We start from the raw sequence: 13167 nt of genomic DNA, 5'->3' as shown, positions 1-13167 counted from the left end.
ATATAATTTTACAAAAGTATCGCCACAGTCACGTAATTTTCATGAAATCATTTATTTATTCACTTCACCATATTATTTTCTGTATTGTCTTTTTTTTTTGTACTATACATACTTTATATGCTTTAGCGATAACATTAACAGTGATGCCGATAAAGATTTGTTAACTCTGACACACTGACTCTGAGAAAAGATGAAGAGATAAAGTACTGTCTTTAAACAAATCAGTTACAAGATTTTAAAAAAAAAATCTTGAAATCAAATTCCGTAATTCTATCTGCAACAGAACAATAGAACAGAACAATACGGTATGTTCAAAGAAACTGCCACTGCCTGATTAAAGCAGCACTGAAATGCCTCCTTTCACTCTCTAACCACTGTCTCATTTATTTTTTTCAAAGCACTGTGCTTGAAGTTATACAACATTTCTGTTGATTCAGTAGTGACACAAAATGTTTTAATTTCATTTCAGTTTAAAGAGGAAATATTTAATGTTTCTTCATCTCAGTTTCAGCCTACTGTGAATTAAATCTGCATGACTTTGCGGAACGATCAGCTGCCTGTGCTGGAGATTTCTCATTTATAATTCATGCAGTCGTACTTGCTGTATAATTTAAGCCAACAATGTAGGCTTAGTTTTAGTATTTCAGTTGGAATCAGCACTCAAGGGAAGAGGCCAGATATAGACGAGCCCTTTCAAGCTCCATTAATGGGCAGGAATAGTGGAAAAAGCATGAGTATGGCAGGCTTTCATCTCATTTATATGAGCCAGTGACTTATCACAATTACATACAGGGCAGATCTGAATCATAAAGAAGGCAGATTGGTGCAAACTAAGAAGAATGTGATACAATTTGGCTTCTAAATAGTGATCATACAATTGGAATTGTTCCATGAAGGTCATGGCTCTTCAAAAACCTTCTCTCATTTGTCATTTTTATCCTTTGTTTCCTCACTATCCACCCAAGGCTATCAGAGGCAGTCCTGTCTTTTTCAAAAGATTATTCTGAGAGACTTCCTTTATAGCAATGGGACACTTTCATTGTCATTGAATGCTGTGTGGGTGTGACACTTGTGGAAAACTTGTATAATATAGCTGCATTCCTGAAATACAATAAAAGGTCTGCAGTTGGTTTTTATACATCCTGCCAGACAGTATCCCTGAGGTCGATACTGTCCCTTTAGCATCAGGTGAAGGGCCTGTTCAACAATTATAATCCAACAGCTGCCTACATGCAACTTAAAGGAATAGTTCACCTAAAATGAAAATTCTGTCATTATTTACTCACTTTCATGTCATTTCAACCCCACATGACTTTCTTTCTTATGCGGAACACAGGAAGAGACATTTTCTGTCTTTTCAAATACAGTGGCAGTTGATAGTGACTCACTTTTAAGCTTAAAAAAGGACCCAAAAGAAACATAAAAGTACAAAACTTTTGTGACAAGTTTGTTAGCATGAGTGTAATGAGACAAGCTCGTTCACAGTGGCAAACTCAGTTGTTTAATGCTAAAAACATCTTGTGTGATCATGCGTGCAACTGTGAACAAGCTTCTCTCATAGCGATCTTGAATGCACGATGGACATCAAAATTTTCACTGAAAAATTACTTACATTTTGCTGCATTTCTCACCAAAACCCTATCTCATGCCTTCAGAAGACATGGAATGTGATGCATGAGTCGCATGGACTACTTTTATGATACTTTTGGGTCCTTTTTTTAACTTAATTCTCACTATCAACTGCCATTGTATTAAAAAGACAGAACAGGATAGTCATTACAATTTTTCCAATTGTGTTCCACATAAGAAAGAAGGTTTGGGATGACATGAAAAGAAAAGGTGATAAGAAATAAGAATGATTTTGAACGACATGATGGTAAGTAAATGATGATGTGAACCATTCTTTAAGACCAAATCTCTCAATCCCCAAACAATCCACCACACAATCGCATATCTTTATGTACCATACACACAACAAAGAATAATCCCAAGTCAATATTTTCTCTTTTCCACATTAAAGCAGTAATCACACTGGAGTGACTTAAATGTACAGTAGGACAAAACAGATTGTGTTGTGTGTATAAATACAGCTTAAGTTTTAATGTCAAACAAAGCTTAATGTCACCTGCTACCCAGAAAATCTGATGCATGTTTATCCCTATATTTAAAATATGCTGGCATTAATGGAACTATTCTAGTGTCCGTTCTGAAGGCATTAAGAATACACTGAGAACAATAGCTCCAGTGCTGCCAGCAGTCTGACTAGGCAACACACCCAGCTGGAGCTGTGCCACATATAGGCTTTGTTTATTGCATTATAAGCCCCCACATCATACAGGTCTAATGCAGTTTGGAAAACTGAACACTCATCTTTTGTAGAAGGACCATTCTATACATTTTTCAAAAGTATAAAGTGTCAAACGTGGCCATAAAACTAAAATGATAATAAAATATGAATATCAGGTGATTCTGAACTGTGACATCACATGATTATGTGGCTATGAAATGGTTGCATTTTAAAAGATTTTGCATTAAATCTGTAAAACCTCTTTATTACTGTTTTGAAGTGTTCCAATTTAAATGCTGCAAAAGCAGGGTCAGAAATTAAAGGAATATTCTGGGTTCAAAACAAGTTAAGCTCAATCGACAGCATTTGTGTCATAATGTTGATTACCACAAAACATAGTTTTGACTTCCCCCTCCTTTTCTTTAAGAAAGCAAACATCTGAGTTACAGTGAGACACTTACAATGGAAGTTAATGGGGCCATTCCATAAATGTTAAAATACTCACTTTTTAAAAAGTATAGCAACAAGAAATATGCCTGTTAACATTTTAGTGTGATAAAATCGCTTACTATCCTTTTCTGTGTAAAGTTATATCCAATTTTACTACTTCATTGCCATGACGATGAAACACTTTAAACCCTGTAATCCCGCTTTACAGCTCAAATAATACATTAGTTTTGTAGTCCTTTTTTAAAAAGAATTGGCCCCATTCACTTTCATTATAAGTGCCTAAAGATTGAAAAAAATTTTTTGTGGTTATCACCATTATGCCACAAATGCTGTCGATTGAGCTTAACTTGTATTGAACCTGGAATATTCCTTTAAGGGGGGCTCAGGGCAAAAATGCCCCTAAAATTCTAAATGTGGAGGTAAAAAAAAATGCCCTTGTAAAGAATTCCTCTGTTTGTTTGTTTTGTATTTTATTTTTGTATTTTGTATTTTTTTATTTTTTTATGTCGTTTTTAATATTCTGTTGTTGGCCTGATTATAAATATTATAGCATAAAATATGAGATGAGGTTAATTTAACTTATGGGTAAGAGGTAGCCTAATAAATTCTCAAAATAATTACTTAGAGAACTATGTAAATTAATTTATTAAATTTAAGTATTTGAAATTAAAGGCTCCTACGGATGATCATGAATATTTTCTAGCGAGGGCGTTCCTGGTCTATAGCAGGGATGATTAACGGTCTGACTCTGGAGCTGGTGTGTAATGAGACTCTACACCTATATCTGACCGCAAGTCTTTACAATAGCCGTTCTGTGACAGACCACTGAAATGAGCACAAACATGCCACAAGACGTGGTGCATGCATCCGACAGGCGGATGCAGGTGACAGTGAATGAGATCTATTGCATAATCAGACAGAGCTCAGCTCACACAAAGAGAAGCAGCGCGAGCGCTTCATTTTAAACTATGGCGGCAACGCACCGGATTCTTTCGAACTGAATCGCAATTGTGTCGTGTTACGTGCTGGAAAACGTCTCAGCTTGGAGAATAACAGCGTTTAGTTTTCAAAGAATTGTTGGATATGATGACAAAAATTATCCTGCCTCAAAACTTTGAAGTTTGCGTTTATTTATACTTCATATGCTCGCGTGCCGTGCGTGTGTTTTGTGTGATTTGATCATTTCTTTGAACCTACCGCGCCGGGACGCTTAGGAGGAATTTGTTTGTTGTTGTTTTTTTCCCACCGCCTCTCAGAAGCCGTTCAAATGCTGGAATGGATTGGTGCTCTTTGCATTATGGTTTTAATGGCCATACTCTGGCCAGTAGTGAAGAATTTTGGAGCAGAGAGTCAGTCCACGCTGCTGCCGCAGGGGCTTGAAATTCCGCGCAAAAAATCCGCGGAGAGATGCGACTCCAACTGTGACACGGGTACAAAGCAGAAACTAGAGGGGCAAGCTGAATCGCCGACGGTCGCCTTGATATGCAAACCCTCTGCCCTGGCAAACTACCTTCTCAAACATTGCATGAGTTTTTGCAAGTCTTTATCGATACCAAAATGGAACTGGCGAGTGAGTCCGTCTTTACAGACTATTTTCGGTGCTCTCTGGCCGTATGACTGTCCTGTCCATTTTATTCGGGATCATTTGCAGTTGAGTGACGATGGACTGGTGGCGTTGGACTGGGCTGTAGTTGGTGCGGCACATCACAAGAGGAGGAGAACTTGCAGTAATTCCACAAGTCCAATTCTGCTTATTATACCCAACTCTTTTGGTAAAATCACCAGGAATGTGCTAAAGGTAATTAAAACCACCACTTCACGTGACTACTGAGTGTACTGAGGGTCTTGTCTTACCATTATCATGTGAAAATGTCCAAATGTCTGCTGTTTAGTAATCAGATAGGAGCTACCTGTCCTTGAATGAGAAACGTTACTGTACTAAAGATTTCAATAATTGTTCAGGCTGCATTATGCAAAGCCCTCAGTTGAGAAATTAACTTCATTAATTGCAGGAGACAAGGGGCAAAATAGTTGTGGGCATACTGAGGTACAGGTGAAGAAGTGAAGATATTGCTATGTTTTGCATCAAAGATGCTTTAAACTGACACTTTGTCTAGGTTATTGTTTTGCATTAAAATTAATGCTGAGTGAATCGCATTTTCTGAAATTTTTCATTATTTGTGGCGATTATACTCTAAATGATGAAACCCCTTTGACTTTTTGCAGCTAGGCAGTGTCAGAAGTGAGTCATTTCTTCTCACCATATTTTTAGCCCACTCTATAAGCTCCAGGCAACTTTAAGTAAAACCCCAATTCCGACAAAGTTGGGACAGTATGAAAAATGTGAATAAAAACAAAATGGAGTGATTTGTAAATTATATTCACCCTTTGCTGTATTTTTTTGAAAATGAACAGTCATTTCTGCAAAACATTTCAAAAAAGTTTAGACGGGGGCAATTTCAGACTAATAACAATTTGACGAGTTGAAATAAGGCGATTGTGTCCTAGTACTGTATACAGTACAAGGAGCCTCCAAAAACAGCCTAGTCCTTCAAGAGCAATGACCGTTCAAGACTTTCAAGATTGTCAATTTGCCAAGAGATGCTTCAGCAAATAATCCAGCACTTTGAGAACAATGTTCCCCAAAGAATATTGGAAGGATTTTTGGCATTTCACCCTCTACAGTGCACAATATAGTTAAAAGATTCGAGGAATCTGGTAAAAACTCAGTGCGTAAAGGGCAAGATGAAAACCACTTCTGAATGCGCATGATCTCTGATCCTCAGACATCACTGTCTTAAAAAACGTCATTCATCTGTAATGGATATCATGAACATGGGCTTGGGATAACTTTAGTAAACCTTTGTTAGTCAACACCACTGCCGACTTCTCTGGTTTCGGTCTCATCTTAGATGAAAAGTAAAATAGTGTAACTGTGTCTTTTTTGGTCCAAAGAGTCCACATTTCAAAAAGTTTTTGAAAAACAAAGATGTTGTGTTATCCGGGCCAAAGAGGAAAAGGACCATCCAAGCTGTTATTAGCGTCAGGTCCAAAAGCCAGTGTCTGTATGGGTCAGGGGTGTGTCAGTGCCCATGGCATGGGTAACTCACACATCTGTGAGAACACCATGAATGCAGACAGATATGTAAACATTTGGAGCAACATATACTGCCATCCAGCACCATCTTTTCCAGGGACGTCCCTGCATTTTCCAGCAGGACAACTTCACTGTTGGGCGTTAAATCCTCTGCAGTGACTAATATTTCCACATTTGTAAGGTGTTGTGGAGAGATTAAAGTTGTTTGCTGATTCTGTCTGACACTGCTTGAATAAATGGTTGCAGTAAATGGTTTAAACTGCTTGATGTCAAAAACTAGATGTTTACCTGCAATTATCTTGCAGTTCTGCGCTTTTGAATGTGCAGGGATGATCTACTTGAAGCACTCCGGTAACATTGATGTGCATTGTTCAGGATGCACATAAGTGATTTTGTGCCACTCTGTATTGGAGCTTTTTTTATTTCTTCTCTTACTTTGATAGTTTTGTGCAATAAGATGTTATAGTTCAGGGCTCAACACTAAGGATTTTTTCTACTGGCCCGGTTGGGCCAGTGCTTCAAATTTTTACTGGCCCTGCCAAAATTTTCACTGGCCCCAACACAAAAATGACAAATAGCTGTTTTTACCATCATGGCTTTAAAAAATATGTCCGAAGATAAATATTTTTACAAATCTTATGTTTTTAATACAATGTCCCCCAGGGGCCTGGGTAGCTCGGCGAGTAAAGACACTGACTACCACACCTGGAATCGTGAGTTCGAATCCAGGGTGTGCTGAGTGACTCCAGCCAGGTCACCTAAGCAACCTAGTTGGCCTGGTTGCTAGGGAGGATAGAGTCACATGGGTAACCTCCTTGTAGTCGCTATAATGTGATTCGCTCTCGGTGGGGCGCGTGGTGAGTTGTGCGTGGATGCCGTGGAGAATAGCGTGGGCCTCCACACGCGCTAGGTCTCCGTGGTAACGCGCTCAACAAGCCACGTGACAAGGTGTGGATTGATGGTCTCAGACGTGGAGACAACTGAGATTCGTCCTTTGCCACCCAGGTTGAGGCAAGTCACTACACCACCATGAGGACTTGGAGCGCATTGGGAATTGGGCATTCCAAATTGGGGAGAAAAAAAAAATACAATGTCCCCCAAAATTGAATCACATTTATAATTTGCAAGATATGATTTATGCCTTATGTAATCCCATATATGTGCTTTACAGATATTAATTCATAAATACATTGTTAACCTCAGCCGTCCTGCCATTTACACATGTGCTTTTACGCCAAGAGTTCTGTGGAGATGATGGGCTTTCAGTCACCCGTTTAGTCATGCTGTCGTGCATCTTTTGCCCATGTGTAGTGTTTTCACAAGAAGGATCAAAGATTTAGTCACTGAGTTAAAGATTTGATTATTGGCTGAGAGAACAGACTTGCTACTAAATCGGTTGTGATGTGTAATTTACAGTAGGTAGATATTAGGCCTAATCTGTGAATTAACAATGTGTATGTAACATGAAATCAGACAACCCAAACAATACCAACACTGACTGATATACAAAGAACAAAAACAAAAATACAGGTGTTGTATGAGGATGAAATGAAGTAGACAGTTTCAAGTATTCGTCTTCACCCTGCAGCTGAACAGCTCTAATAATAGCCTAAAAGTCATAGTGATCTTGCTTCTTTTCATCAAACGCCATTATCATGTCGAATTAATGTTTACATTTTGAAACATTACCAAATTAAATGTATATTTATATTTTGGATATTGAGCAGCTCGTGATTTCCAGACACGTGTATAACTGGGGTTTAACAAAGTTTATTACGTCTCATTCGGCGCTTCATCTCTAAAGGTGAAATAATGAGAGAACATATGTTTGTTTTTTTACAGTTGGAATAAAACTAGCGCTCTGTCAATTTACGAGAGCACATGCACGTTAAACAGTCTACGCTGCATGGAGAGAGATGATGATGAGACATATGCAAGGAGAGACATGGATTTTCAGTCCTATAGAAAGAAACTGTTCATTTCTTATGTTCCAATGTGTGGATTGCTAATTTTCACCAACATATAAAAACGAAAAATGTGGGGATTTCGCGCACTGTCAACACGGAATGTGCGGGGATACTTAAAATGTTGCATAAGACGTTAAATCCCGCAACGAAATTCATTAAGTGGGTTTTTTTCCTGCTATTTTCTAAACATTGGTAATAGCTGCTGCTAAGAAACTTGGAAAAGATCGAGGACAGTACTAGGAGAGTGCGCTCGGTGTCTGCACGATCTTGTGCGTGCATGCGATTGTGCATGCATTTGCGCGTCTTTGCGAGATAAATATACTCGCGCTCGCTCCCCGGTTAGAAGACTTTGTTCGCTCCGTGTAATTTGTGTGCTCTCTCGCTTGTTGTTTGCTTGCACTAATGTTATAAATGCAGCACTGGCCCGATCGGGCAAGTGACAGTTCTAGCAACTGGCCCCGGGCCATCGGGCAGTCCTTATTGTCAAGTCCTGTAGTTATTTATCCAATATTTTTGTTAAATATCCATTAGTTACCATGCTGAAATGCTGCGTTTAGCATCTGTATTTCCCTCTGAAACGTCTGATCGGGGTCAGATGAACAAAATGGAGCCTAATTATACATTATTACCTTTCAAACAACTGAAGGACTAGTCGATTATGAAAATTGGTAGTTTTGCACATCCCTAATTTGCACTGTGATGGATTCTCGATTATGAAGATCAGACGTGTCAAACTTTTTTTTTATTTTAATTTTATTTGGAATGCCCAATTCCCACTACTTAGTAGGTCCTTATGGTGGCACGGTTACCTCAATCCGGGTGGCGGAGGACAAGTCTCAGTTGCCTCCGCTTCTGAGACAGTCAATCCGTGCATCTTATCACGTGGCTTGTTGTGCATGACACCGCAGAGACTCACAGCATGTGTAGGTTCATGCTACTCTCCGCGATCCACGCACAACTTACCACACGCCCCATTGACAGCGAGAACCCCTAATTGCGACCACGAGGAGGTTACTCCATGTGATTCTACCCTCCCTAGCAACCAGGCCAATTTGGTTGCTTAGGAGACCTGGCTAGAGTCATTCAGCACGCCCTGGATTCGAACTCACGACTCCAGGGGTGGTGGTCAGTATCAGTACTCGCTGAGCTACCCAGGCCCCCCAGACTTGTCAAACTTGAGGAATTTGGCAACAGGCAGTGTTGCTGGCCCTTCCTTCGAGTCTTGAGTTTATGTGCTAGAATTTAACACAACCCTGATGTTAACACAATGCAGTGGCAGACAAAACTATGGAGTAGCAATGACCAAACTGTGGTTACAAAATAGATGGATATACTATATGTAAAAAAATAAATAATATTTTTTACAGGCAATGACCTGCTTCAAAATGAAGTGATGTGTGTATATAGACCTAAGACTACTTATCACAGGTGTGGACAAGACTCAAGAAAAACATCTCTGTTTATATGACAGCATGTAACGGTTTCTTTTTTCTCCTCAGCTCTGTGAGGCAGCTCTAAGTCACGGCTACCTTCCTGTGGTCTTCAACCGCCGGAGCCAGAATGGGACACCACTCACTACCGTTAAACTACAGCAATTTGGTGACCCAACTGACCTGCGGGAAGCGGTACGATACATTCGGTACCGGCAGCCGGCAGGCCAGATCCATGCTGTGAGCGAGAGCACCGGTTCAGGCCTTCTACTCTCCTACTTGGGCGAATGTGGCTCCTCCAGCTATGTGACTGCAGCGGCCTGCCTGTCTCCCATTTTTCGCTGCCAGAGCTGGTTTGAAAGTGGCCCGAATTGGCCGTTCCACTGGGCTCTACTGCTCTACCAAAAGATCTGCCTCAGCAGGTAGAGTTATAGGCTTTACCAAAAGAGGACATGGTTCCCTATCAGGCATTTCCGAAATACTTCAGCTCAGGGTGATCCAAATTGAAATACAATGCTGTTGCCATACTAACTAGCATATATGGTTCTTTTGATTTCTTTGATCTGTCTAAACAGCTTGCCTGCTTAGATTTGTAATTCAAATCAATGATGATGACAACTCTCATGTTCCTCTCTATGAGGTCTTTAATAATTGTACTTTATTGTGTGTTTGATCCCATCTGCAGGTATAAAACTGTGCTTGGAGAGCTTGTCCATACAGACAACTTGTTCTCCAGCTGCTCCTTGAGGGCAATGGAAGAAGCGCTCTTCTGCCAGTCTGGCTTAAAGGGTGCATCAGTGGAGGGAGCCTGTAGCTGGGAGGCATACTGGGAGCATAATGACCCTTTGAGGGATATAGATGAAGTTGCCATTCCTGTACTATGTGTGTGTAGCCAAGACGACCCAATCCGAGGGGAACCCCGAGCCACTCTACCTTTGGAGCTTTTTGAGAGTAACCCGCATTTCTTCCTCCTGTTGACTGGGTGTGGAGGCCACTGTGGCTTCTCCATACCAGACGAGGGCCCTACTGTTTGGAGCCACCAGGCCTTGTTGGAGTTTTTTCGCGCCACCACAGATTTCTTCGCTGCGGAGGAGCGTGCCAAGCTGGCGGCCAGGCGGAGGGGTCTGGGTGGGGCTGGCAAGACATTTCGCCATCGCAGTGTCAGCACATGCAAAAGACTGCCTGTTTGCTCACATAACATTCACACAATTTACAACTGGCAGAGGTCGTACACCAGATGATGATGATGTGCACAGAGGTTCCCCCAATGAAGAGACAGAACTTGCAAAGCTAGATTCTACTGCATTCTGACCTGCTGTTACACAGTCTCAAAATCAGCAGTCAAGAATTGGACTACCATTGTCAACATTGTTAGTGCTTATATTTGAGTATGTTGAGACATTTCATTGTTTGTCAGATATTAAAAGCTGGTAGAAAGTTGAAAGGCATTAGAAATGCTATGTTTTCAAATAATGTCTCTGGCTTCTGACATTTTGAATGGCAGCGTATAAATTAGCCTTAAAGTTGTGGGTGTCTGTTTCAAAGGGATTGGTCCAAATGTTTGTTCTGTACCTCATGAATTTTTCAGTACGTCATTCCAAAATTTAGAGAAGCATTATGTAAAGCAACTCTATCTTTGTCTACATGGTGGGCGTTCCCTCAGATATACTTTTATAGTTCTGCAGGAATTGCCTAATTTGGGTTAGTACATTCTGTGCATACAATAATGACAGTGACATTTTGTAATTTTCTCAGTGTAGTATTATTCTTCTCGGAGACTGCTAGTTTATTTAGTTTTCTCTGCGGTGTGTTAGAGGGAGAGCCTGTGTAATTGGAGTAAAGAGTCAGCACTGCTGGAATTTTCGTATTGCGTCATTATGAGGTTTCAGGGAAAGCTGGTCTCCTGTTGACATGGGTGGAGCTAGCTTTGTATCTTTTCACAATTTGTAACTCAAACTCTGATTTTTGTTTTCCCATGGGTGAGTGCTGTTTTTGTTTTCTACCTTTTTTCCCTGTAACCCAAAATTTGTTATGACTCTCTGGTGCCAAACCCCATGTATGTTAAATTATCTGTGAACACAGGAGCTTTAATTAAAGGGTTTTGGCTAAACTCATTCACATATCTTTTTCCAAATAAACAGGACGTCATACAGAATTATAGATCATACAGTCTGCTGCATTAAATGGACCCTGTTTAAAAGATCTGTTGTGTTTTGGATTCTGCTGGTCTCTGGGGTGTGATGCTGGTGTCCCCACAAGGCTTCTTAAATAGCTTAAATCCAAAAAAAAGCTTGCACACTTACTGCTCCAAAAAATATTTTAATTAACTAAGTGGTTAACGTTTTGACCCACACAAGAGTCTTCTTCATAATTCTGGTGTATGTGTGTTTTTGATATACTGTACATTCGTAACTAGCTTAACCAGCAAGATTTCTTGGTCAATTAGCTTCACCAGAAAGACCATGCTGGTTGACCAGCATTTTTTGCAGCATGGTTATGCTGGTCAACCATCTAGACCAGCACCAAACTAGCACTGGCCAGCTTAAACCAGCTTTTCAACAAGAGACATGGGATTTCTCTTTACTTAAACAGCTGTTCATAAAAACTGGATCACTTAGGTGAAGTGACACTTTAGAGAAATACTGAGAAATGAATCTTAAAATAAAGCAGTAGAATTTGTTCACCAATTAATTTAATGCATGATCAGGCTTTTTATTGGACAGTACAAACTATAACTTGATCCTGAGCTCAGTGAGAGGAGGTATCTGATTTGAAGAGTCAGTCTCTGCAGACTCCAGCTCAAGTGCTCATGCTGAAAACGTAGAGCAGCATATATGGAATGCTATAGCAGCTCGCTAAAAAAATAACAGTCTTTACCTCTGGCTTTAATTTTCTTAATTAACCTATCCCAAACTTTTTATGTTTTTAATCAGTATGACATTGATTTTCCAGTCATTGAAGTTTTTTTTAAAAACATTTTTATTTAATATAGGCCTACTCTCATCATTCATTCTGTAATGGGGTGATTCTCACAAAACATGTCCTGGAACTATTTTGCTTCAAAATCAGAAGAAACAAACAAATTATACTTTACATTTAGAAAATAAAGCCTATTTTAGGGCCATTTAGATTTTTTGTATTGTGACATTTTCATGACAGCACATTTTACCCCCTATTCTCATTACCGCAATGCGAAAGTAGATGGATATTCTCAATACAGCAATGTGAAAAGCTTTATATATTTTAGTAGTACTCCCTTGATATTGCCTTTAAGTTTCGCTGATTTTAATTGAGAAAATCATTGTATAACAGCCTTTATTTTTTCTGTAGCCTAAGTTAAAAAATAAAATAAAAAGACTGTTATGGCAATGAGAATCATCATTGAAAACAATAGGAATAGCAAAAATGAAACGCCAACTGAGAGATAAAATATGCTTTAGTGTCCTGAAATAATGTCACAATGCAAAAACTCTTAATGGTCCTCAGTAGGTTTAATTTATATATGTTTACGGGTTGGAGGACAGGGGCTAGGAAATGAGGATGCACAATTTAAGAAATGAGAAGCACCTAATTTCTTCATTCCCCTTGAGGGGCTCTAGAGAAACCTTTTTTTTTTTTCTTTTTCTTTTTTTTTTTTTTCAGTGTTCTAATTTAATTCCTTTAAATTGCCCTTTTGAGTTCTCAAACATATTTTTTTAATACATTGTTTATGTATCCCTAAATCAGTTTTAATAATCGTTAAGGTTTTAATTAAGTTGGCTCCTAATATGACATGATCGCTCACCTTGTCTGCTAGTGACACCACACAGAGGACGTCAAGCTTCACTTGGTTTGAAAATGAAGCTCATACTCAGTTTTAGTCTTTATTTTGGTGGATAAAAGAAAAACCTTTGTGAGTAAATGCAAATTGTACTGACAATTCACAGACATGCATCA

The 13167-nt window shown here is 39.4% G+C and overlaps 1 protein-coding gene across 1 annotated transcript; it reads left to right on the top strand.

Moving 5' to 3' along the window:
• Positions 1-3478: 3478 nt before the first annotated feature.
• On the top strand, positions 3479-11897 carry abhd15a (abhydrolase domain containing 15a). Its single transcript, XM_051665946.1, has 3 exons — positions 3479-4535; positions 9301-9653; positions 9917-11897. The coding sequence occupies exons 1-3, from the start codon at positions 4005-4007 to the stop codon at positions 10470-10472; spliced, it is 1440 nt and encodes a 479-aa protein (XP_051521906.1). The 5' UTR covers positions 3479-4004; the 3' UTR covers positions 10473-11897.
• The last annotated feature ends 1270 nt before the right edge of the window (positions 11898-13167 follow it).

The sequence above is a fragment of the Myxocyprinus asiaticus genome, chromosome 31 (genome assembly GCF_019703515.2).
Source record: "Myxocyprinus asiaticus isolate MX2 ecotype Aquarium Trade chromosome 31, UBuf_Myxa_2, whole genome shotgun sequence".
Taxonomy (NCBI): domain Eukaryota; kingdom Metazoa; phylum Chordata; class Actinopteri; order Cypriniformes; family Catostomidae; genus Myxocyprinus; species Myxocyprinus asiaticus.
The sequence above is the reverse complement of the archived record's forward strand: the minus strand, read 5'-3'. Positions and strand labels throughout refer to the sequence as shown.